Source organism: Pelodiscus sinensis, chromosome 10, assembly GCF_052426305.1.
Source record: "Pelodiscus sinensis isolate ZL-2025 chromosome 10, ASM5242630v1, whole genome shotgun sequence".
Classification (NCBI taxonomy): domain Eukaryota; kingdom Metazoa; phylum Chordata; order Testudines; family Trionychidae; genus Pelodiscus; species Pelodiscus sinensis.
In genome coordinates, this window is record NC_143061.1 from 36,903,816 (window position 1) to 36,931,751 (window position 27,936).

The 27,936-nt window shown below is 44.0% G+C and overlaps 1 protein-coding gene across 2 annotated transcripts in view; it reads left to right on the plus strand.

Moving 5' to 3' along the window:
• The window catches only part of SPHKAP (SPHK1 interactor, AKAP domain containing), a 114,870-nt gene that overhangs the window by 30,818 nt on the left and 56,116 nt on the right, over positions 1-27,936 (plus strand). For both annotated transcript variants that reach the window (XM_006119883.5, XM_006119884.5), the window contains one exon: positions 14,624-14,734. In XM_006119883.5, coding sequence (XP_006119945.4) covers positions 14,624-14,734 — 111 coding nt within the window. The remainder of the gene's footprint in view (positions 1-14,623; positions 14,735-27,936) is intronic.

Here is a 27,936-nt window from a genome sequence, read left to right on the forward strand (position 1 = left end):
TCTAAGCTTATTTTATTTTCCAACGGAGATCTAACCAACAATGCAGCTCTGCTTTCAGTTCATGCTTTTATGAGGATTTCAGAATCAACTGATGCACAAAATTAAGTCAATAATATGGAAACATTAATATTAAAAAAAAAAATCAGACTGGCCTGGGTATTTTGCAGTTTTATTTGGTTAGAATCTGCGTACCAATGATTTGGCACAACACTTGTTCAGTGTATCAGTGATTACTGTCATAGGCAGTTTTCCCTCTTTTCCCCTCTCACCAAAGCAATAGACAGTATGTGAATAGTCTAGGACCTTGTATGGATGTCCAGATCTCTTCTGCCTGGTCTGGTGTCTGACTTAGTTGGGTTTTTTCAATCCATGATTAGAAGAGTAAATGTCATTCCGAGGCCGAGAGAAAAAAGGGTAGAACAAGGGAGATAACCCTAGGAACTGCTATGGAACCCTAGCATTTATGTTGAATTATATATGTTAGAGTAACTTTGGACTAGAAGTAGTGTGTGTGCGTGCGTGTGTACACACACACACACACACACACACACACACACACGAGCAGGAGAGACAATTGTGTGTACATTTATTTCACCATGGCTGAGAATATACTACTATAGAACTTCAAACCTTAGTAAAACGTCTTCAGTGTCCTATGGGGTCAGATTGTGGCTGTCTTATGGGGAGGAGGGGGAGAGTACTAGCAGAGCCTCTGGAGAGGTGAAAGAGGGAGAGGGTCATAGTTCTGCTCCCATTTTGCAACAGCCAGGAGTGCTCTGGGGAGTTCTAAGACAAATTGTGCTTAGCAAAAGCACAATATTAGAGTCGTTGAAAAATTCCTATGGAAAAATATTTTTTAGAACAACCCCCCACCTCCAAAACGTCAGCTTTCTATAATCATTATTTTTCATTTTCAAAAAACTTAATTTTTTTGTCTGAAAACTGAAAATTGCTGAAAAAATTTCACGTGTCAAATGTTTTCCATTGAAAATGAGAAACAGTTCTATTTTGGTCAAAAAGCCTTTCAGGAAAAAAAACAACAACCCTACTCAACTAGCCATTGGTTTCCCTGGGGCAGTCCTCATTTCAGTAGGAGGCAGTAGCAAACAGCCAGAGCTGTGATCTTAAGAATGAACTGAAAGTAGGAATGTAAAATTCTGTTTGATCAATTAACCAGTGTGAGGGGGTCACTCACCACCGTAGCGGGGGTCCGTCATCTGTTCCCGGAATCAGTCCATTCCGCCCGCACGGGGCCTCCGCTCACGTGGGGTTTCCCCTCTGGGATCCTCCGGTCACGTCGTTCTCTTCGCCACACTGCCCTCTGGCAGTGCCCAAGTCACTCGCTCTGAGCCCCCCCTTCCGGGGGTTTGTGTCTCTCCGGCAGGCCTTACTTCAGGCCTAGCAGGCTGGCAGTTTGTCTGTCTGAGCGCCCCGGCCCAGCCTTGACGCTCTAGCCCTGCCTTAGCTCCAGGGAGCATCCTGCTCCCTAGGCAGCCAGGCCCACACTCCCTTCTCTGAAGCAGCCCTCCCCTTTTATGGCTCCCAGCTGGGCCTTAATTGGCCAATGCCGCCCAGCTGGGCTGAACTCCCCAGGCCTGCTCCAGGCTGGGGTTTGACTCTTAAAGGGCCAGTACAGGGCAGCTGCCCTGTTACACCAGTTAAAAGTTACATTATGTTTAAATAAGGTGCAGTCTGGCTGGGCTGGAGTGGCTCCCCACCTGCAGTAGGCACAGCAAACCCTGCTGGGCTAGAGCAGCCTACCGCCTGCTCTCTGCCATGCTGCAGACTGTTCCGGCCAGGCTGGGTCTGCTATGGGCTGCGGACTGATCAGGCTGAGCTGTGCCTGCCACACCACTCTGTGGACAAGGTACTGATCAGGCTGGGCTGGGCAGGAGTGCCCTCTGCCAGTGGCGAGGCACAACGGGCTCCCAGCCCATGCAATGGTGGGCCACACTGGATTGGAGCAACCTGAATGGGCTGCCAGTTAACTGAGTAACCAGTGACATCCCTAACTGAAAGGTTTTGTTTATTCATGACAGTCCTTATTTGGTTTTAAGAAAAGAGGAAAAAGAAAAAAAAATCTAACTGGAACCGGACAGGTACTCCCTATATTTCTCCTTCTTTCAATGTAAATATTAACAGAAAAATGTTCACTGACATTAGTACCCCATGATTCTCTACTTACCTCTGCCAGAGGCAGCTACTTCACATCAGATTATGGCACACTGAAAGGTTAGTGAGGAGAAGATCTTGTTCTTCTTCGAGTAGTGTCCCCGTGGGTGCTCCACTGTAGGTGAAGGGTTGCCCTGAGCCGCAGATCAGAGCTTTGTATAGCAGTTTCCCCTGTTGAGCCACGCATGCCCAGGAGGCATCTCGAGCCCTTCCCGCCTCCTGAGGAGCGTGACTCAACCCCCTCCCTTTCAGTTCCTCTTTAACCGCCCTCGTCAGCGGACGGAGCAGTTAGGAGCTCCCTGTCAGATTATCTGACTGCTTTCCTCTTACTAATTTAGGCATAGTTAGCTTCCCCTGTTATCCTAGTTACTCTTTCCCTGTTTCTTTATTTAAAATAAAAAAAAAAAAACCTAGAAATAGGAAAAATAGATTAGTTAAATCCCCCCCTCAGGAGGGGGGGCTTGAACTTACCTCAGACCGAGACTCTGGTGAACCAGCTTTCTCCGCCTGTCAAACAAGAAACACATAAAGACTTAAAAAAAAAAGAAGAAGCAAACCACATAAACTATAACAATATAATAATTTCAAGAGCGAGAGCCTGCAATGTCCGGCTCCTCAAGGTTTAAAAAGTGCGCTCAATGCCAGGACCCAATGCCGGCTTCAGACGGCCACTCGGACTGCATACGGTGTTTGGGGGAGACTCACTCTCCACACAACTGTACCCAGTGCAATTCCCTGACGGCGAGAGCCAGAAAAGACCGTGAGCTCCGCCTCAGGATGATTTTATTTGAAAAAGCTCTACAGCCTGCGGGAGAACAATCTGCACCGCAGCAAGAGCCTCTGCCGCCTTCCAAAAATACCCCGAGACCCAGAGCATCCCGCTCTCTTCCAGCCTCTTCCTCTCCCAAACATAGAGGAGAGGCACACCAGCCTGGGAAGTCCCCTGCCACTAAGGCTTCAGGGCGATCCTCCCACTCCGCGCCGGTATCGGGGCGCTCAACAGCTGAGCGGCCCCAGGAGCGCTCTAAACAGCCGGCACGGCATGAAAAGCCGCCGCCGCTTCGAACCGCGGTGCCGCTTGCAAGCGCGGCACCGCTTTCAGTCCCCGCACTGCTTCAAGCCTCTGCGGTGCCCCGGGACCGTTCTCAGCAGCCGGCACGGCATGAAAAGCCGGCGCCGCTTCAAACCGCGGTGCCGCTTCAGAGCCCGGCACCGCTTCCAGCCCTGGCACTGCTTCAAGCCTCTGCAGCGCCGAAATCTACATCACGGCTTAAAGCGGCGGTGCCTCTTAAAGCCACGGCACCGCAGCAAAACGATGGGCAGCCTCCGAAGCCTCTGGCAACAGCTGATGCTCCGCTGGTCCTCCCACAGCCAGACAAGCAGCCAGATGAGACCCCTAGGGATCAGCCCCAACAAGAGACTGATCCATACAGTGGGCATCATTACCTGTGCCTGCCCTCTACTTCTTACTCTCCTGAGGGGTCTCCATCAAGGCGATCCCCTCCCAGATCGATGTCACCGTCGTCGCTTCACGACGCTCCCCTTCCGGATGATGACCACCACACGGTCTATTCCTCATGACATCCATCACCTGGAAAGGCTCGCTTTCACCATTATAGGGCTCCACCACAACATGGCCCATGGCACCCATACTGGCCTTACCCACCTCCACCTTATCCACCGCAATGGGGACCATGGGAACACTGGGAGCCATATGGACACCGCTCCCCACCTCGTTCCATTGCATCCCGGAGAAGTTTGTCTCGGCCACAACCCCTAACTCCAGCAAGTTTTTCGGAGGATGAGGTGGAACGAATCTCAAACAACGACTCAGATACTCAGTCAGTAAACATCACACACTCTGATGCCCTTGATGCACAACCAGAGGACGCCATAGTACCATCAGACACTGGAACGATTGACGATCTAAAACAGTTCCAAGAACTATTCAAGAGAGTAGCGGCAAGCCACAATGTCTCCCTGCAAGAGGTGCAGAAGAAACAATACCAATTGTTAAAGAATCTACATCCGACACTACAGGGCAAGATTGCCCTACCCATAGACGAGGCAATCATGGAGACCTCAGAAGATCTCTGGAAGACGCCTGCATCTATCCAACCAACTAACAGGAAAATTGACGGAAAGTACTTTGTCCCCTCAAAAGACAATGACTTTCTCTTCACTCACCCACAACCTAATTCACTAGTCATGGACTCAGTACAACAACGAGCGAAGTTTCCACAGTATAGGACGGGCAATGCAGACAAGGACCACAAAAAGTTGGACTCCTTTGGCAAGAAAGTATACTCCTCTTCAACCCTACAACTCAGAATATCAAACTACTCTGCTCTTTTAGCAAATCACAACTTTGACAACTACTCAAAACTGGGAGAACTAATGGCGTATCTCCCCGACTACAAAAGACCCATCTTAAAATCAATAGTTCATGAGGGCCATATGATTGCCCACGCCGCTCTCCAAATGGCAATGGATGTAGCTGACACTGCAGCCCGAGTTACAGCTACAGCGGTGGTGATGCGTAGAGCCTCTTGGCTCCAGTCATCTGGAGTTCCACACGAACTCCAGCCCAAAGTGGAGGACTTGCCATTTGACAAACAAAAGCTATTTGCAGCTACTACGGACGAAATGCTCCACAACAGCAAAAATTCTAAGTCCACACTTCGCACGCTAGGCATGGGCATGCCACCATATAAACGCAGACGATACACCCCATATAATTCATATAATCGCTACCGCTATGGACAATACAATCGACCACAGAGGCCTTATGAGGACAACAGACCAAGACAGCGAGGTCCCAGAAGGCGACCCAACCAAGCCCGTCTGCCAGCCAACCAACCATCTAAGCAGCAAATTTGAACATTTGGTCGAGGGTCTGCAAGACCTCCCATTCGATCTCGCACCTCAACATGGCCATCTATTCAACCACCGTTTGCTTGCCTTCCTCCCACAGTGGGAATCCATAACATCGGACCGCTGGGTCCTAGAGATAATTCGAGTGGGCTATACCATCCCTTTTACTTCTATCCCCTCTACCCTTCCCCCTACCCCGTCCCTTTTCAGGGACCACTCTCACGGGAACCTTCTAAAACAAGAAGTCAATTGGCTCCTTGCCATTGGGGCTATAGAAAGGATACCTCGAGAGTTCCACGGGAGGGGGTTTTACTCGAACTATTTCCTGACCGAAAAAAGAACGGGGGGCTGGAGACCTATATTGGATCTCCGCAAACTGAACAAATTTCTCAAGAGACAGCGTTTCAAGATGGTCACTCTTTCTGCAATCATTCCTGTGCTAGATCAAGGGGACTGGTTCGCAGCCCTCGACCTCCAAGATGCCTATTTCCATGTAACCATCCACCCCGCCCACAGACGTTACCTATGCTTCACGTTGGGACTGGACCATTTCCAGTACAAGGTTCTTCCCTTCGGCCTCTCATCAGCCCCGAGGGTATTTTCCAAGGTACTGGCGGTTGTAACTGCATATCTCAGACGGCAGAACGTCATCATATTTCCCTACCTAGACGATTGCCTTCTAAAGGGATCCTCATACGCCGAAACCGCCGCTATGTTACATACGACCACGGCCCTCCTCAGTCGTCTAGGCCTTCTAATCAACCAAAACAAATCAATTCTGTACCCGGTTCAAGATATAGAGTTCATTGGCGCACACCTGGACTCACTCACAGCCCGGGCATACCTACCTCAACAACGCTTTGCAACCATGCAAAAAATTATAAATGGGATGCTCGCAGTTCCTACCACCACAATACTTACATGCCTCCAACTAATGGGACACATGGCTTCCACCACCTACGTAGTCCACCATGCTCGTCTGCACTTTCGATGTTTCCAGCTCTGGATTGCAGCCGTTTATATCCCATCACGACACCCTCAAACCAAAACGGTTACTATCCCACCAGACGTGCTCGCATCCTTACGATGGTGGACAGTGCCAAACAATCTTCTGGCGGGGGTTCCGTTCCAACAAATCGAACCCACTATTCAAATCACCACAGACGCTTCCCTGCTCGGCTGGGGGGCACATATGGATGGTCACGAAGTTCAAGGCAGGTGGTCCCCAAACGAGACACTCTTACATATCAATCTCCTCGAATTGAGAGCAGTAAGAAATGCCTGTGCACACTTTGCCTCCGACATCTCCAATCACACAGTCCACATCCTAACGGACAACATCTGCACGATGTTCTACATAAACAGACAGGGTGAAGCTCGCTCCCGCTCGCTATGCACGGAGGCTATTCGCCTGTGGAATGCGTGTATCCGCAACCAAGTCACCCTTATAGCATCATACCTGCCCGGAGTGAACAATACCAAAGCAGACTCCCTCAGCCGAAACTTCACCACGGACCACGAATGGGAGTTACATACGGAGGTGGCGAACTCAATTTTCCATCAATGGGGATGGCCATTGATAGACCTCTTCGCTTCTACCCAGAACACCAAATGTCCCCAATTCTGCTCGCGTGTGGGACTTGGCAAACACTCTCTGGGGGATGCCTTCCTAATCAAATGGACAGCCCCCCTACACTACGCCTTTCCTCCCATACCGCTCATCCCAAGAGTTCTGCACAAGATCCTCAGAGACAAAGCCCTAGTCATCCTGATTGCACCATCATGGTCTCGCCAAACCTGGTACCCATACCTTCACAGGCTAGCGGTCCAGCCACCCCACCCACTACCATACCAGATAGACCTACTATCTCAGGACGACGGCAAGATACTGCATCCACAACTCAATACCCTGCACCTTCACGCATGGCTTCTCTCTGGTTCTCGGAGGTAGAAGAGCGCTGCTCCCAGCGAGTAAAAGACATCCTCCTCCATAGCAGGAGACAGTCTACTCGGAAAACTTATCAACAGAAATGGACACGTTTCTGTCATTGGTGTCAGCGAGCCAAGGTGGAGCCCCCTGCCTCACCACTAAATACCGTCCTGAACTACACTCTGGAGCTTAAGGCATCAGGACTGTCAATCTCCTCTCTAAGAGTACACCTCGCTGCAATAGCAGCATTTCATACCTCAGTAGACGGCTTCTCCATTTTTAACCATCCTATTACGAAGAGATTCCTCAAGGGGCTCCAGAATGTGTACCCACCACATAAGGCCCCACCCCCTTTATGGGACCTAAATCTTGTTTTGAATTGCCTCACCAGACCTCCCTTTGAGCCACTGGCAACAGTACCACTTCGCTTCCTTTTTATGAAAGTCTGTTTCCTATTAGCCATTACCTCCGTCAGGAGGGTGAGCGAACTCGGAGCACTAATGTCAGAACCTCCTTACACAGTTTTCACTAAGGATAGGGTCAGACTGAGACCCCACCCCACGTTTTTGCCAAAGATATGTACAGAATTCCATCTCAACGAACCGATCGTATTACCTACCTTTTTCCCAAAACCGCATTCTTCGCAGACAGACGCCAGCCTGCACACTCTGGACATCCGGAGAGCTCTGGCCTTCTTCCTAGAAAGAACAAAACCATTTCGTAAATCCGAAAGACTTTTTATCTCCATTGCTGAACGATCCAAAGGGACACCAATATCATCGCAACGAATCTCAAAGTGGATATCGACATGTATAATCAAATGCCACTCTCTGGGCAATAGACCACTACAATGCCCACCACGAGCACATTCTACTCGAGCCACGGCTGCTTCTACAGCCTTTCTGGGCAATGTCCCCTTAAGAGACATTTACCGAGCAGCAACATGGTCTTCAGACCATACTTTTGCTAAACACTACGCTATCCTTCCACAACTCAAGAGTGATTCAGCAGTTGCCACAGCAGTACTCTCTACCACTGCTAAACAATGACTCTGGCTCCCTCCAGCCTTACATTGAATACTGCTTTGTAGTCACCTACAGTGGAGCACCCACGGGGACACTACTCGAAGAAGAAAAGGGAGTTACTCACCTCGTGCAGTAACGAGTGTTCTTCGAGATGTGTGTCCCCGTGGGTGCTCCACGACCCTCCCTACCTTCCCTCTGCTCGGAGTCAAAATTCTCGGGCGGAGACGAGGAACTGAAAGGGAGGGGGTTGAGTCACGCTCCTCAGGAGGCGAGAAGGGCTCGAGACGCCTCCTGGGCATGCGTGGCTCAACAGGGGAAACTGCTATACAAAGCTCCGATCTGCGGCTCAGGGCAACCCTTCACCTACAGTGGAGCACCCACGGGGACACACATCTCGAAGAATACTCGTTACTGCACGAGGTGAGTAACTCCCTTTTGCCAATAGTACCTGTCCAGAAGATTTCACCCGTGGGGTGGATCCACCTTGCGTCTTCACAAACACCAGGTTGACTTGAAAATGTTTTAAAAGAGAATACCACACCGGTAACTAAGAGCTGTTCCATCTACTTGGAGTCTTACCATTAACATTTTAATAGCAAAATCTGACTATTGACTGCTGATATAGCTGTGCAATCAAATCAATTATTTTCTGCATTTTACTAACTGCAGAACATTTGAGGAATTGTTACTGGATGCTTTAATGTTGTTTTCACATGGCTAAAAGTATACAGAAATATCAGCTTTTCTACCTCCTTCTATTTTATCTTACGTTTATTAAAAATAAGTTTTATTTAAAATTTATAATTGCTGTTGGACTGGAGCTACATTGGTCTTTCAGTAGCAGGGAATGATCTAAGCATTCCAGTCAATTCACTTGCAAAGTTGAAGAGCTATTTTTACTGTTAGCCAGCATTTCATATGATGACTATCACTTCTCAGGCCAATCTGATTGAATGCGAGAGATATGTCCCTTGATGTCTCATCTTATTCTGCATGTACCTCTTTTATATCTTTTGATGAGTGGTAATTAACCAAAGCAATCAAGATAATAAGGCATAAACATGCAGATGTCTTGTTTGTAGAGCAAAGCTTCAGTGTTGTATCCATTGTAGATACATTTACTGTATATAAATGTCTTCGAGCAGGAAGCTGTTACACTGAACTTGTGTGAATTTTTTTTCCTCTGGGAAAGAGTGACTTTTTCATTCTACATTGTGCTAGAGGGTGATTTAGTTCATTGATTCACCATGCACTGAGTAATGCTGACAGTTAGGTCTAGTTGCAAGTGGAAAACTTTTTTTAGAACCATGAATTACTGCTGATTTCACATTTAATGCATGATGTGGATTTATCCTGAATTATTTAAAGTATGATGATTTCCACCAAGCACCCAATATACAGCAGTGTTGTGTATGCAGATGCTACACATAAGTATGATGTATGAATCAAATTCTGCTTCTAGTTCAGGGGTGGGCAATAATTTTTGATGGGGGGGCCCACTCCAAGAATTTGATAAGTGGGCAAGGGATGTAGTTTTCCATTGTATTAATGGAGGAGGTGTGGGGTCTGGGATGGAGGTTGGGTGCAGAAGGGAGCTTGGGTAAAAAATTGGGGTGCAGGAGGGAATGTGGCGTCTGGGAGGGAATTTGGGTGAATGAGGCAGTTGTGAAATATGTCAGTTTACCTCTTCCGGGGATGTTTAAGCTCGAAGAGGCAATTTCAGAGAGTATCTCTGACAGGATACAAGATACAAGAGAGTATCTCTGACAGGAGTTAGGATTTTAGTGCCTGAGGACAAGAAGTTGTGGAAGCTGAAGAAATATACAACCTAGTACATAAAACATGTAATTTTAATTTTTTGTATCTTGATGAAAGACTTATAAAATAGGAATAGAAAGCCAGGTATGTGTACCGGGCGATTAAACACTCAGGCTGTGTCTAGACTGGCCAGTTTTTCCGGAAAATCAGCCGCTTTTCTGGAAAAACTTGCCAGCTGTCTACACTGGCCGCTTGAATTTCCGCAAGAACACTGACTTCCTACTGTAAGAAATCAGTGCTTCTTGCGGAAATACTATTCTGCTCCCGTTCAGGCAAAAGTCCCTTTTGCGCAAAGCTTTTGGGCAAAAGGGCCAGTGTAGACAGCTCAGATTTGTTTTCCGCAAAAAAGCCCCGATTGCGAAAATGGCGATTGGGGCTTTTTTGCGGAAAAGTGCGTCTAGATTGGCACGGACGTTTTTCCGCAAAAAGTGCTTTTGCGGAAAAGCGTCCGTGCCAATCTAGATGCTCTGTTCCGAAAATGCTTTTAACGGAAAACTTTTCCGTTGAAAGCATTTCTGGAAAATCATGCCAATCTAGACGCAGCCTCACAGCTGGCCCTTGTCAGCTGACTTTGGCTTGTAGAGCTCAGGCTTAAGTGGCTGTAAATTTGCAGTGTAGATAGCTGGGCTCTTCTGGAGCTTGAGCTGTCATGGGTCTACTGCAGATGTTTACATGAATGTACACATACCCATTAATTGCTATAATTTCTGATGAATCTGGATTTTACTGAGTAATTTAAGATGGTGTCCTTCTCCCAGGTATGTCTAGCTTTGAGCAGGATTGCAGAGTTCCCTTGGGTTACGCTGTATTGGCAACAGTCTAAGATGTAGCATGGTGACAGTTTTAAAATAAAGTTCCAAGGGGCAGAGACATTCTTTCAACAGCAATAAGATCTTTTTATTTCAAGATTTCAGCATGAATATATCAAAAATGACTAGCACTTTGCAAAGGTAAGAGGAGATGTGCTTCTGTCGCTTGCAGAAGGTTTTAATTTACGCATCTAGTCAGAGTTAATTATGGCAGCAGGACTCTATTTTCACTGAGGCAGAAGGTATAGAATTGATCAAGTGCAAAGTCAATGAACTGCTAAACAAGAGAAAACAGCAGTCCTCAAGGAAGGGACTGTTTTCAAATTTAAGGCTTTGTCATTCTTGGTAGAAAGTCTTTGGTCACATTGGCATATTTATGATCACTAAATACACTTGGGCTACGTCTAGACTACATCCCTTTTTTGGAAAAAGGATGTAAATTAGACACATCGCGATTGCTAATGAAGCGGGGATTTAAATCTCCCGCGCTTCATTAGCATAAAAATGGCTGCCACTTTTTTTCCACACGGAGCTTTGTTGGAGAAAAGCGCCAGTCTAGACGCTGATCTTTCAAAAAATAATGCAAGTACTACAACTTGCAAGTAGGAATAAGAGATCCTCCAGAAAAGGACTTTATTCCGGAGGATCGCGCCAGTCTAGACGCTCTTTTCTGGCTTTTCCCCAAGCCGGAAAAAAAGTGGCGGCCATGTTTATTTAAATCCCGCGGGGGATATTTAAATCCCCCGCGGATTTCCCTATTCTGACTTGCCTGCTTTGCATGCCTCTTCCGGAGAAGGGGCCAGTCTAGACGTAGCCCTAGTGTAATCATTCACAGCTGTGTGAAGGAGACGGACTGCTACTAAATGTAGAATGGGAGCATTTTACACCTGTTAAGCTTGTGCCATGTGTATGCAAGTGACTATCCAGGGTGCAAGAAAAGAGTGGAGAATCAGGCTCAGAAGTTCTTAATTGTGTCATCTAATTAATTAAATATGTAACATCCTGGTGGTTCTGATCCTATCATAGACACAATGTACAGCATAGAGCACAAGGAGAACTAATATTCTCTGAGGGTATGTCTACACAACATAATTTTGAAATAACTTAGTCCACGTCTACACAGCAGGCAGTTATTTCGAAATAATGTTGAAATATTGTCAAGTTGGAAGACTTCTTACTCCATCTCCTGTAACCCTTATTGTATGGGAAGTCGGAGGAGGAGTGCTCTATTTTGAAATAAGTAATAACAAGTGAAATAAGTGTCTATAGACACTCCCAATTTTGAAATAAGTTCTTTCAAAATAAGCTACCCAATTGACATAGCTCCATTTTGTCAAGTTAACGAACAGTAACTCAGTCTCTCATTGGGGTTGCACCTGCTCACATAAAGAACTAGATTCTGAGGGCCTAATTCAGTCATCAGAGGCAGTTTTATATTCATTCCTCCCCTGTCTGTCTGTGTTTGGGTGAAACAAATCAATGGAGCCAGGATTTGGCCTCCTCAGAAGACAGCAGGTACAATAGGCCCATATCAATTAAGACCATATCGCCTCCATGCTGCACCCACGTAGAGCTTCCCTGAAGTCACTGAGGCTCCATGTGAGTACCAGCAGGCTACCAGTTTGCTAACAAGTGCACGATATAGGACAGGTAGAGTTCTGGTAGTGTACTGTCCTGCTGCCCAGGAATACTCAAGTGAGGCTGTTGCAGACACATGGGAAGCATTCCAGGGACCATTCACAACATGTGGGGGTGGGGAGGAGGTATTTTACTTAAGCATAGTCCTGGAAGCCTCCCAACCTACATGGACGCATTCTTCTAGTTGCCACTTAACAGATGTCATCAGTTGACTATCACTTGGAATTGATTGTTGACAAGTCATTTTTGAAATGGAATTGTTGATGTAGTTGCAGTACAGATAAGCACAGTTGCATCACAGAGAAAGGTCTTGCTTTTGAACTAGGAACTCTCCAGGTTGACTTTTTAAACTGACATATAGCATACTCATCATATCCAGTAGTACAGTACCTGCCTACCATCTTCTTTTTGTCTTTAGTGGGACCTCAATATAAAACTTCATGCATTAGTGGCAGAAGCTTTTATTGAAAGTGTATTATTAGAGCAAAATTCACAAGGGTCATAAGCACTAGGACTGAAAGTCAAGCATCATTTTATAATTTTATCCCAGCACACTGATACAGCAAGATATTTGCATTTTGATTAGATAGAAGCCAGCACCATACTCCTGTGCTATGTGAGAAATGTCAGTAAATGTATGGTTTAAAAACATGACACTTGCTAATTTCTTCAACAAGAATGAAGAGGAGTTAATGCATAGTTCATGCTATACAAGAAGAAATCTGAATGAAACATAAATTCATTTCACAGATGCGCTTTCTGATATCTACAAGATGAAGATGATTAACCACGCTAGGTGGTTTATAGCTAGTGACACTGCTGTTGCTATTCTTATTACTGCAATTGCCTAATCCATTTTAAAGTATTATGGCCAAATCATCTCTTTCCATGGGAAAAAAAAACTCTGCAGATGGGGAAGAGTACCAGGTTGCTGAAGCAGGAAATTGTATGCAAGTTCTAGTATAGGCATTTTCTAAGTGAGGGATTCTTCCCATACTATGGCCCTGTATTTTGCTGCTATCTAATGGATAAAGGAAGGACCTCAGCCAGTTTGGGAGAACTTCTTGGCGCAAGAAGCACATGGCAGATTGAGACACTAGACACAGGTCTCCTGCATCCCAGGTTACCACCCATGTTGCAGGACCATCCTTTTTCCTGAGAAGGAGCATGTGTCATGTGGTTTGTCATTCCCTTCCTGGGGAACGGTGACTGGAGAACCCATGCATTTCCACCCACTTCCCCCTGCTTATTATGATAGCACACTTTCTACAACTATCCCACAAACTTACTGCAGTATCAGTCCCCTGTTTTCAAAGATAGCTATATTTTGCCCTATACAAATTTGTGAGGCAGCTATGAACTTATTTGCTCCTAAACACAGTCTTTGGCACAACTTGTCACAGTCAGCATGTGTCTTGTGAGTCATAGTCTCAAAACAAATCCCATTGTCATCTGAGGCATTTCAATAAAATATGTCATGCCACATTCAGAAAGAAAATACCCTTTTTATTATGCTAAATATAATAGCTTGCAAATGTGTTTTAGTAATGAAACTACATAACATAAAGATTTCTTTATAAAAAATGATTTAGCTCTGTTGGACATTGTGTTGCAGGAACAGCAACATAAGGAATAAAATTAATTCTAGAGGTTGCACCACCCAACTTATAAGACTGGCTTTGACTTTCTAGTCTACAAACATTTATAAGCAGTCTTCAGTTATAGGACAAAGATAGGCAGAAGAGGCACAATCGTTTGGTCTTTACTTCACCAAAACGCCTAATGGGGATCAGGGATCTGAGAAAAGATTGCAGTTGAAACTGTTAGTTTCATTGAATTCAATGGCAAAACTCTCACCCACTTCAACAGAAGCAGTAGTGAATTCAGTACTGGCTAAAATGGTACTTGACTGCTTCCAAGTTCTCAAGTGAGGCACTCAGGTATGAAAATGGTAGGCATGTGACTGACAGCCTCCAGCCCTCCGACTGCCAGAAGAATTAAAATAAGTATGTTACTTCTCTGTAAAGGCCTTTTTACCAAATTTATTTTTGCTTTTTGTGTGTATCAGTTTAAAGCCCCTGCATCCATGTATTCCAATAAAAATGTATATGTTTGATAGTAAAAAAAATATTTTCCAGAACTTTCACTTTTGAAGTGAACAGGATTCGACTTTAAGTGAGGTGTATATTTCTATAATCTCAACTTGATTAAGCATATATTTTTCAAAAGGAACAAAAAAGTCTCAGTATTGTCCCAAATGAAACTCACTATCAAGACTCCCATTGACTTGAAAAGGTGCAAGTCCAGGCAATTATTTCAAGCAAATTAGAATTAAGTAAATTCATCTATTTTAACAGGTTCTCTGCAGCAACAGTCTACTAGAGTCAACTGACTACTGGCTACAGAATCAGAGGACACCATGCCGAATTGGCTTTGTGGAGGACAAATCAGAAAACAAATATGCTTCAGTAAGTACTCAAAAGCTTTACACTCATGGGGAAAAGTGAGGGACGAGAGTTGTCTTAATAGTGACAAAATTAATCAGCATTTTAAAAAATCATTGCATGGTAACAGAAAATCTATGTAATCAGCTATGTAACCTAAAACTGGTAACCCTACATTTCAATCTGCATAAGACAATTGAACAAGCAGTCAAAGCAAGAAAACAGATATAGATTTGTATACATTAGATCCTGAAAAGATCACTCTGGAAGTTGGCCTGAAGATTCAGGCCAATCATATTGACTCATGCAGAAAGATAAGGATAAAAAATAAGCACACAGAGAATTCTTTCATGTTTTAAAAGAAATTTCCATATCAGTATTGTAGGTGCTAATGCATTTAACAAGTCACACAAGACTTTTGGTGTGTAGGTACACATCCCCCCAGACGGTTCCTGCACCATCCCTCTGGTCCAGACACCCCATCTCCAGCCTGCTCCCACCCCCAGTGGAGCCACCATGGGCCCCAGGGCAATGTGAGGGGGAGGACGGTTCCACAACCGGTGGGCTCCAGAGCAATAAGTCAGAGTTGTTTGTGGCTTTTCATGCTATCTCTGTGCACTCTGATGCACGTTGCAGTAGTTACTTCTGGTATCAAGTGGTACCCAGAAGGGTTGTTTATCCATAATGAAAATGCAATTTGTTTATTGTCAGCTAGTTACAACAAGATTTTGCAACAGAACAATAGGGCTACCGGTCCTAAGATAGGACCACAGGCCAGTTGAGGGATGGCAATGAGAGTGTACTGGAATGTAATTCGCATGAGTATGCAGAGATTTAATTCTTGATGCAGATTAAGGGGGGAGAGACAAAATATAGTGCCTGGTAGTTTCTGGATGCTTTTTTGTTGACATAGACAAAGCACAGCATGCTGAAGAGCTGCACTTACTATGCTTTAAATTACAGGGAACACTTCCCTCCAGCAGCAGGTGCAGAGGGGGAAGCATGGCCTGGCCTTCCCCTGCAGTGTACCGGATCATTTCTCTGACGAGTGTGTAGATACAGAAGAACTCTGGCGACCACTCTTCTGCTCAGTGTTAGCTACAATCTTTTGGCTTCCTGCTATGCTTATTTTTAGGATGCATCTTCCAGAGGACAATCCCAGAAAAAGGGAAAGTCTTAAAGGAGTGGTTATTTTAGTCTGTATCTGCAAAAACAATGAGGAGTCCTGTAACAACGTAGAGCTTAACAGATTTATTAGGGTATAAGCTTTTGTGGGTAAAAAACTCCACTTCATCAGATGAATTTAAGTAGAAGTTACAGAAGCAAGAATGTGTATATATAAGGAAGAAGTTGCTTGTGTTACTGAAGCTAATCAAGTCAGGGTGGAAACGGATCATTCACAGCATTTGGTGTGGTGATGTGACTATACAGAAAGGGGAAGTAGATCCCTGAAGAATTCCACCGGGATTTCAACAATTTCCACCCCACTATCAGCCTCAGCCTGGAACAAGCCACACAAGAGATCCACTTCCTAGACATTAGAAATAAATGATAGTCACATAAACACCACCATATACCAGAAACATAGTGACCGCTATTCTTACCTACATATCACTAGCTTCCATCCAGGACCCATGATATATTGTCTAAAGCCAAGCCCTACGACACAGACAGAAACAAACACCTACAAGATTTTTCTCAGTCATTCTTAAAACTTAAATACCCACCTGGGGAAGTGAAGAAATAGATTGACAGAGCCAGACAAGTACCCAGAAGTCACCTGGCTCAGGACAGGTCCATCAAGGTGAACAACAAAATACCACTCATTATCTAGAGCCCCCAGCTCAAACCTCTCCAGTGCATCAATGACAATCTACAATCTATCATGGAAAACGTTCCCTCACTCTCACAGGCCTTAGGAAATAGTCTGGTTCCTGCCTACAAACAGCTTCCCCTCCCTCTCAAAGCAAATACTCACCAGCAGCCACACACCACACCACAGAAACACTTACCCAGGAACCCATCCATGCAACAAACCCTATTGCCAATTCTATCCACATAGCCATACATACGACACTATCACAGGACCTAACCACATAAGCCACACGATCAGGGGCTCATTCACCTGCACATCCACTAATGTGATATATGCCATCAAGTGCCAGCAATGCCCCTCTGCCACTTAAGTTGGACAAACAAGACAGTTTCTACACCAAAGGATAAATGGACACTAATCAGGCATCAGGAACAGTAACACACCTAAACCTGTAGGAGAACACTTTAACCTCCATGAACATTCAGTAATGGATTTGAAAGTAGCCATCCTTCTTCAAAAGAATTAAAAAAAACAGTTACAAAGAGAGACAGCTGAAGTGGTATTAATTTACAAATTCAGCACTATCCACTCAGGACTGAATAAGGATATCAACTGGTTGATACCTTACAAAGACAATTTCCCCTTTCTGGATATTCACATCTCCACACCAAATGCTGTGGATAACTCACTTCCACATTGATTTGATTAGCTTCATTAACATAAGCAACTTCTTCTTTATATATACACACCCTAGCTTCTGTAACTTCCACTCCAATTCAATTGATGAAGTGGGTTTTATCCATGAAAGCTTATGCCTTAATAAATATATTAGTCTCTAAGGGTACATCTGCGCTACACGCTGGTTTCAAAATAAGCTATTCTGGAATAGTTATTCATAAATAGTTTATTTCAAATTAGAATGTCTACACTGCAGGGAATCCTCAAAATTAATCTGAGGCAGACTTCCCTAATGTAGATGTGCTCTCGATTTAGAGGCCCAGAAGGCACTGGGGAGGAGAATGGCCCTGCTGAGGAGCTATTTTGAAATAGCAGCAGTGGAGCATTTACACATGCCTTATTTCAAAATAACTGTTTTGGAATAGGCATTATTCCTTGTAGAATGAGGTTTACAGATTTCGGAATAAGCCATCTGTTATTTTGAAATCATTTTGAAATAACAGAATGGTGGTGTAGACGCTCACATTGTTATTTCAAAACCACACTAATTATCTCAAAATAACGGTGCAGTGTAGATGCACCCACCTACAAGACTCCTAGTTGTTCCTGAAAAAGGGAAAGAGCCTAAAACAGTCCATGGGATATGTTGTCCTGCATTTTGCTTTAAGACTCATCAAGAAGCCATTTGAGATCGAGATCAGGGTAGAGAACTTAGGGCCCAGTTCATTGTTGTCCTTTCTCTTAACCTCTCATTCACACCAGTGCAAAATCAGCATAACACTACCAAAATTAGAATTCATTTGGTGCAGGACACCAGTTAATTGGCCCCTTTGAATCTGCTTTGGATGCAGCTGGATAAAGAATGAGAGGGAGATGTTCATAACTGAACATCTAAGTTTTAATAGATGTTGAATAACAAAACTCCCAGACCCAACCAGCCATATTCCCTGTTCTACAGGCATAATACACATCCTTCCACAAGCAAGAATATCATCGGATTTGGGGTGTCATTGTAGTCATATTGGTTGCAGGATATTAGAGGGCCGAGGTGGGGGACACAAACTTTCAAGCTCCAGAGAGCTCAAAGAAAGTCTAAAAATCTCTGTGTGGTTTGAAAGCTTGTCTCCCTTAACAGCAGAAGATCGTCTAATAAAAGATATTACCTTAGCCATCTTGTCTCACAGCATTTGGAGGCATATTAGATTTTAGGATTGCAGTCTGAGTGCCATTGACTGAATGGAGCACTAAACATGTTTAGCTCTTATGTCTTAATAATCTGTCAGTGCAAGAAGATCAAAAACATCATCTTGTTTTTCCATCAGATATGTTTAGTACATTCACCTTCAATGTAAAAAGTTCTTGATTTATCTGGAGCACTTGGTATTACAAGAAGTGTTCTAAAAATATGACTTATTATTCCAAAGCAGTAAGTGTGTTGAGAACACACCTGTTACTTAAATAAAGCTGTTAAATGAATGGTTTTTCAAATTTCTAGTGTTGTTATATTTCTTCAAGTTACTTCTTTTCAGTTATTTCTGTGGAAGAAGAGGAGTTGTGCACTACTTATCTTTGCTAGATCTGAGTGAGAGAAATACATACCAGAATATTTTCTTTTTCCTTGTCAGATTAAGAGATTTGATGTAGGAGAATATGCACCACACAATTGCTTGACACACATGTGCCCTCATAATACTATGCACTAAAAGAGCACTTTTCACCTGCAAGTGAAAATCGTAGTCAGTCATCTGTAAGAGACAAACATTCCTGTCCCCAGTTTACAGATGAGAAAGCAAAAAGATGTTAAGGAACTTTTGTTTAGGGGCCTGGAAAGAGTCTGTGTTAGAACCAATTGCAGCTCAATAATTCATAGTTCTCAGTCCAAGGACTGATTATTGCAGATGCTAAATACCCACAACATGCATAGATCACCATGCCATATTAAAGGCCTGTTCCTGCAAAGTACTGAGTTCCCCCAACATCCATTTCCATCAAGAGCAATTGGGCTTTCAGCATCTCTCAGAACTGGCCCCCAAGAAAGACATCGTTTTAGGGTAAAGCCACACTGCAGAAAAAACCCTGCAGCAGGGAGTCTCAAAGTATGGGTTAGCTGACTTGGGGTCCTACTGCAAGGTTAAAAATAGCCATGTAGGCTTTCCTGCTCAGGCTGGAGTATGGGCCTCTGAGAACCCCCTCCCTTTACTGTGCAAGCCCAATTCAGTTGAGCCTGAGCTCTGAGACTCTCTGATGTTTTATTTTTTGTTTATGCTGTGTAGCTGTCCCTTTGGCTAATAACAGAATTTCATTATAACAGCTGTTGTGGGGGGAGGGTGACCAGAGTGCCACTGCAGCCTGGGTGCTGCAATACCCTGGTAGGTCCTAACCCTGGCATTCTCAGAAGTAGGTGACAAGGATTTGTGTTACAGCAGAGCCTTCAGCCTTGCCCTGCTCCTCTTATGGCATACTCAAACCCATCCTGCATGACAAGTCCCGTATAGAACAGAGGCCTTACCACCTGCCCTCCTGCTTCTGCACAGAAGTTTTTTGCAGCCTGAAAAGTAGAATCTTGATGCCTAGCTGATATTCATTGTGCGAGAAAAATGGAATAGGGAGGGAAATACATTTTCACTGAGCTGTGACTCTTTAATTAATCTTCACTATTCTTCTAATTATTAGACATGGGCACAATTTTACATTCATGAGGGATGAATTGAATATACCTAATTCATCAGGGGAGATTACAATACTGTTTAGCAGCAGATCTTTAAGCTTCTAAGTTAAAGATTTTAGAAATGTTTTAAAATGAGAAAGTTAATGCTAGAAAACAAACATGAAAGTTTATTTCTGTGATGGCCCAGAATGTTAGTTGTCTGGCTTTTGAAAGATATTAAATCTTGCAACTGAAATGTTTTATTTATTTTTCTAATGTAATCAGTCTTGAAGTTTTATTCATATACCTGATTGACATGATCCTAAAAAAGCACAGTCATGAATCTCAAACCTGGGTGCCTATAGTTAAGCAAATAATTAGGTGCCTAACTATGTTCCTAATGTCAGGCAATCTTTTTATCGTGTTTTTACTTAGTCTTCAAATTTTGAAGTGGGGCAGATAATTGAAATTCATTGTATTTGTTTAAGATACCCTCCCAACTGAGTTACCTCAGCAAGATTGTGGAGGTGCAAAAGGATGTTGAGGGAACAAAGAGAAATTGCACTTATCTACAAGGACTCAACATGATCCAAGAGTATTCCACTGTCTTTTGATTGACTGACTTTCCACTTTAGATGTTAATGATCCATGATTACTGGTAGTTGTTAATACCCACAGCTCATATTAAAATCATCTTTCATGAATATTTGTTGCAGTCATTACATCCCACTATGAATTAACACAGTTGGTACAAATAAAAAGAGATGTGTGGCTGCACTACATATGCTAGAAAGTACATTAACATTAATATTTTTAACTGAACTGTGACAGGGTTCCTGTTCGTAAAGAAAAAGATTCAACAGAATCAGTCTCTCTGATATACGTGGGACCCCATTCCTTTTTAAAGTGAGCTTATAAAAAGGCCATTATGTTGTCAAAACATAACGTATCTTGCCTAAAATGGGTCACAGGTATATGTAGCTAGCTCAGAGAATTCTTCAACAAAAGACTATTTGAATGTGAAGTAATTTTTATAAAATCCCAGCACTTCAATTTTAGCTCTGTAATGGATGTATTTGCAAGATTTATAACCATATGAGTGTCTAGTTGGCAATCTAAAGGTTTGAAATTACAATTTATATATCTCCTTTCCTAGCTACGTGCTTTAAATCCAAATACTCAGTCTTGAGAGAGTGTAATGGGAGTAGCAGGCACCCAGCATTTCTCAGGGTCAAACACCCAACATTGCTAATATAGCAATATGTATTTTCAATTTTAATACAGTAATTAAATGTATAATTAGTGTAATTGAAAAGTGACTTTCTCAAGAACAGTTCCAGAGAATTGTGTCTAATGATTCACAGAAAAGAGATGCATATCAAAAGGTTATGTAAATATGACACTGGCATTCTGGAGCTTCAATTACAGAACCCAAATGAGATCTTCCACTCCAGAAGTCTTCATGCACTATATCTATAAAATCTTTATGCAGCATATCGCATCTCTATATTTAAAGTAGAGATGTACACCTTCCCTATGTAGAAACTGGCTCACTCTCAACCAAATAACTGAATTGTGCATATGCCAAGAGACAATTTTGTTGACATACCTGGACTATTGTGTATTTACCTTATTTCGGTCAAAAGAAACTAGGGAATAAACTGTTCAGGGATTCATTCACAAGTATACAGTGGCCCCTTCTGCAATGTGAACTCTTTAGCAGACCACTGTAGATAACTTGGTGCTGGAGCTTGCTTTTGGGTCCTAGGTGTTTAGGGTTGGTCCTAACCTTAATGGCTCTCTAAGATCAAAAGACAGCATCCAATACTGCTTTAAAAAGAAACATTCGTTTGTGACATGTCTGTTCTAAACATGGATTCTAAAGGTCTCACAGAGATTCAAACGCTCTTTCATCTGCTTCATTAATTTGCTTCCAACCATAAACTGACCATCACTATGAATTGCTGATCCACCTTAAAACTTTCAAACAAAGGTTCTTCTTCCTTACTCTATATGAGAGCTCATGAGCTCTTGCATGGACCAGTGTGCTGATTCCTAGACTAGCTAGAACCTGTACCCTTATTTAAGCTGGTTTCCATCAGGCCATCATTTGCTTTGAAGGTTTGTGTAGGAAACTTATGCAACTGGTAGAGAAATGGAATCAACGACATCCTGCGAGCAGCCTGTCTAAATCCAAGCTTGTCCCACTTGAACTTTGTACCATTGATCAAACTACCAGTGAGCATGCAAGGTGTGTAGGCAGCCATTGGAGTTTCTGTTGGCTATGAGACTCTACGATGTACAAGCATCACAGCCAGAAGTATTTTAACTGCTGCCCATTCTAGGAATGTAAGTGAGTAGTCGACTAGTCAGTTAGGCCTAGGCTTATTGGGTAGTTGAGTCGACTACTTGCATTTCCCCCCCTTTCCCCTCAGTCTTGTATCAGAGGCAGCAAGGGGGGAAAACAGTTCCCCCCAGCATAGTTGCTGCAGTGCCACCTGCCCCACCCCGTCGCCACTGCCTCAGGGTGGGAGGAGGAGGTCAGGGGAGGCTGCCCTGAAAACTCAGCCTGTGTTGGGCCAGCTGCTCTGGCAGCAGCCCCTGACTGTGAGGGGTCCTGGTGGGGAACTGGGACATCCCCCTCTCCGCACCCTTCTCCCCCACAAACAGAGGTTGCTGCCAGGCAGGCAGGCAGCTCAGCTTAGTCTCGGCTTGTACTGGGTCCAAACCCGGCTGCAGCTCTGCAATTTAAAAGGCAGTAGGAGCCGGGGGGAAAGGGAGTGGAGGGGAGCAGGTTGCCCGGCTCCTACTGCCTTTTAAATTGCAGAGCCACAGCGGGGTTTTGGTCCCAGAGCAAGCACAAGCTGGGCTGTCTATCAATTAATCAATAACAATTCTATCGACTACTCGATTAGTAAATTAACCTCATTTTAACATCCCTCGTCCATTCTCTGGTTATATGGTGACTTTTCAGTCAGTTACAACTAGACAAACAATGGACTTAAATTACCTCACATAACTTTATGTTCTAGTCTGTTGTGGTCCTGTAGAATAGAATGGGATTCATATAAAACCTTTCATCTTCAGAGAATATTTCAACAATAGAACTCTCAATAAATTAAACCTTTAGATTGGTCATTAGTGATTTGTTTTGTGGTGGATTCCAAACGGATTAGAAATAAAGTAATATGTAGCTTTGCCATAATGTTGAATTTTAGCAGTGTAAATAAAAAAGCCTTTTTATGGACTTCAGATCTAATCAAATCCCCGGTCATACAATTAAATATATGGATTCATTAGGAGTATCTTGTGAATAAAAAGGTCACAATAAAATAAAAATATACTGAACTTTAAGGAGCATATCTGTAATGTTGCTGTCTTGAAAAGATTAATGAGCTCTTTGTCACCACACACCTCTTTCTCTGTGTGGTGGTGATATCCATCAGATAAAGAGTATTTGTGAAAACATCTTTGACCATTCTACCATCCTCCCCTGCAGGACTACCTCTAACATTTCAAACACTGGATCGGCTCCCAAACTAACCCTATATGGAAATTAAAATCTAAAGGGTTTCCTTCTCTCCATCCCTGCTTCTCTTCCCTCTCTCCCTTAACTTAAATGACACTGACTGCAACCAAGATAACAAACCAGGTTCAGCATGGAAAGTTATACAGGTTAGACCTCCCCGGTCCAGCACCCTCAGGATCTGAGTGGTCCTAAACCTGGGAGTTTGCCAGACCAGGGGAGGTCAAAGCTCCCTGGGCATCCATCAGCCCCACTGTGGGTTCCACCCATGTCCAGCAGGGCTCTCAGCTGATGGCCCTCTCTGCCACTGGGATTGCACCTTTCCATTTGGCTGGGGCTCCCAGCCACCTGCCTGACCAGGGTTGTCCTGCAACTGGTCCAGCTGGGCTTCCCGGACACCACTGCCCCCCAGCACTGGCCCCACTGCAGCCAACCTGCCAGCCCCCCTCCCACTGGACTCCCAGTGGGCCCCATTCGAGCCAGCGGGGCTCTCTGGCCAGCAACATCCTTGGTCCTTGTCAGATGTTGCCAGACTAGAGAGTCATGGATTTTGGAGGTACAACCAGTATCTTTAAGAAGGAAGGAAGCTGCTTCTAACTCATTAAGGTCCTGATTCAGGAACTTCCAATCATAATGAAATCCAGAGAAAAGACATTTTAGGAAGCTTGTTGGCGATTTCTAAACCAGTACTTGGACTTTTTCTCCTACCTTCAAGGCCTGTACAATTGGATTCCGTAGTCTAAAGGCTCAAAAGGGATATTTTTAAGAACTCTTCACATTATTTCTTAATTTGTTTTTAAAAACAGTGAGGGGTGGGAGTGTAAACCAAGGCTGTGAGAGTGGTGACAGCAGCCAGAGCCCTAGGGCAGCTGCCTTCTTTGCCCCTCTCCCTCTGCCCCCACCCATTGGTAGCTCTGAATGAAAATTAACAGTTTGATCATGGTAAAATGGGACAAATCCACTTTGGGTATTTGTAGAACATGCAGCTCTGTTTAGGCAGCTCCAAATATTTTACATGTATACAGCTTTACTCCTACAATTTTTTATCTAGATTTGGAGGTAGGAGGGTGTGTTTATTTTGCCTTTCACTCCCATGGTTACTTGAGCATCTTACAGAACAGCATTATATCTTTCACAAATTGAAATCCAGCCTTTGTGTTCCAGACCTAAGCCATAATTACTAGAGGTATTTTTAGTCCTAAGCCCTAACTTGCTATTTGGTTGGACAATACCTTAATTATATCTTGACAAGGAATAGGAATCAACGGCTCAGGGCTCAGTTGTAGCATAAAAGCAGAGTCCTCTCTTGGAGGATATTGTCCCAATGCCCGCGGAGAAGTTCTGGGAAGCAATGTGCCTCCTAGACTGCCCAGAGACCAAGCCACTCTTAAGAAGGGTACAGATGAGAGTTCACCCTTCACGTAAGTGTGAGGAGATAGGACCAATAATCCCATTTCATCCTATCAATCTTCGTCACTGATTACACCAATCTTTTTAAAGTCTTTTTAAGTGTATTTATGGCTCCCTCTGAGACCTATATGGTCAGACAGGTCAGTCAGATACCTGGCTTTACAGGTAGGAGGTCCCAGGAACAGTTTCAGTACAGTGTTTAAAAATATAACCATTCCTGCGATGATTTTTCTACCATGTGTATTGAACACAGAATACATGATGGTATAGGCAGTTTAAAGGGCTTAGCCATACTCTTTTGGGAGTGAATTTTCAATTCAGCCAAATTTTTACCATTAGGAAAGAACACCCCCTTCTATAGAGATAAGTTTATATATACTAAACCATCACGTGTATAAAATCTCAGGTATGTAAAGAAATACCAGATTCCAGTGAATCACTTGCTGCATGCAAATTAAGTTATTCTCTGTAAGCTGTCGTGTTTCTTTAACCAGGGTCCAGTTATACTTTGTGCTGTAGGTATATGGAAAAAACCCTCCAGTACAAAGGGAAGTATTAATGCCATTTTAAAAGCACTGGTAGAGACCCTATCTGGAATATTATGTGCAGTTTGGGACTCCCATGTTTAAGAAAGATGATTTCAAACTGGAACAGATGCAGAGAAGGGCTAGTATAGGGGTGGGCAATACTTTTTGATGGGGGTGGCACTCCAAGAATTTGGTAAGTGGTCAAGGATGGTACTTTTCCATGATATTAATGGAGGAGATGTAGGATTGAGGATGAAGGTTAGGAGCAGAAGGGAACTCAGGGTAGGAGACTAGGGTACAAGACGGAGTGTGGGATCTGGGAGGGAGTTTGGGTGAAGGAGGGGGTTGTGACCTGGTGCAGGAGATGGAGGGCAGGAGAGGATGCAGGGTCTGGGAGAGGGCTTGGGTGCAGAAGAGGATTCTGACCTGGGGAAGGATACAGGAGGGAATGCAGAGGGTTTGGGTGGTGACCCAAGGCAGTGGTATAGGAGGGGGAGCAGAGGGCTTGTGTACAGGAGCAGGTTGTAGCCTGAGGAATGGGGATGAATGCCAGGTGCAGACTGTGGCCAGGAGGCGCTTACAATAGGCAGTGCCTGGCCAGCAGCCCAACAGGAGCCTCAGGCAGGCTCCTTGCATGCTGTGACCCCACCCTCCACTCAAAGCAGCCAACTGCTGGGGCCAGCATGTGTCTCTCTGCATGGCACGCCTCTTGGAGGTCTGGGGGGCAGCTGGTCTCCACATGCTACATGCCCCCACAAGCATTGTTCAAGTAGCTCCCATTGGCTGGAAGGATTGTGCTGGGCATAGGGGCAGAGCACGGAAAACCTCTACTTTCCCAAGGGGCACACACCGCATAGAGGCACACCCTGGCCCCAGTAGCTGGCAGGGAGCCTGCCTGGGGGTCCTGCTGGGCCACAGGATATTGGTGGCCCAGAGGATCATGGTAAACCAGATCCAAATGTTTGGTGGGCCAGATATAGCCAGCTGGCCATATTTTGCCCGTCCCTGTGCTAGGGGGGTGTTCCAAAGAATGGAAACCCTATTTTATATTAGAAAACTCAAAGAGAATTTGCTTATGCAGCATACGAAAGAAGACTGAGGGAAGATATAATTGCCCTCTGTAAATACCCAGGAGAGCGAAGAGTTCTATAAGTTAAGCACCAATGTTGACACAAGGACAAATAGATATAAACTGGCTATCAACAAATTTAGGCTTGAAATTAGATTGAAATTAGATGGTTTTGAACCATCAGAGGAGTGAAATTCTAGAATACCCTTTCAAGTGGAGACGTGGGGGCAAAAAAAAACTTAATTGGCTTCAAGACTGAGCTTGATAAACTTATGGAGGGGATGGTATGATGAGACTACCTACAATGGCATGTAGCAGATCTGTGACTGCTAGCAGCAAATATCTCTGCTGGTGACAGGACACTAGATGGGAAGCATGGAGTTATTACAGAGAATTCTTTCCCGGGTGTGTAGTTGTTGGGTCTTTTCCACATGCCAGGTCTAACTGAGCACCATATTTGGGACCAGGAAGGAATTTTCCCCCCGGTCAGATTGTCAGAGATCCTGAAGATTTTCCTGTGTCTTTTGTAGCATTGGGTATGGTCTCTTACAGGTTTATCCTAGTGTAAATGGCAGATTTTCTGCAACTTGAAGTCTTCAGATCATAACTCGGCCACTTAGAAGTTTAATACAGGAGTGGGCAGGTGGGGTTCTGTAGCCTGCAGCATGCAAGAGATCAGACAAGATGAACATAATAATCCTTCTGACATTAAATCTGTGAGTTCTCTTCCTTCATGTACTGCATTCACATGCATTTGCTTCAGAAGGAACTATCACTGTATCTAACTGCTATTTTATATTGACTTTTGTACACCTGTTAAACATTTGTTTGTCAGAACTTTCTAACCGGTGCTACACACATTCGGAGGCCTTGTCTGCACTATGCAAATAGCGTAGCTGAAATTGACGTACTTACTGTAGTTTCTTCTCTGTGGTATGGTCAATGGAGACAGCTCTCCCATCATCCAGCTACTCTTCACATCCTGGTGGAGTACTCAAGTCAACGGGAGAGCACTCGAAGATTGATTATTGTATCTGAGCAGGCACAATAAATCAATCCCCAATGAATTGATCACTCCAGCATCAATCCATTGTGTAGTTAAGACACAATGCAAAGCCCAGAATTTTTTAGTAATTTTTTTTTTTGTGGGGAAAAAAGAGACTGATGCTAAAGTTTGGGTTTTTCCTTGTCACATCTAGTTTTCATCCATAAGAGTTTCATCCATAGTTTTCATAAGAGAAGTTGCCATCTTCTCTTATCCCCTGTGATCCACCCACACAACTTACTACACAGTAAAAATAGCAGCAATTCTTGGGTCTATAATAATTTACTTCTGTCTTAACCACAGGTATAACAAGTGGGGATCTACTGGGGTCTGTTTTGGAACCGGTTCTGTTCAATATCTTCATCAATGATTTAGATATTGGCATAGAGAGTATGCTTATTAAGTTTGCAGATGATACCAAGCTGGGAGGGGTTCCAACTGCTTTGGAGGACAGGGTCATAATTCAAAATGATCTGGAGAAATTGGAGAAATGGTCTGAGGTAAACAG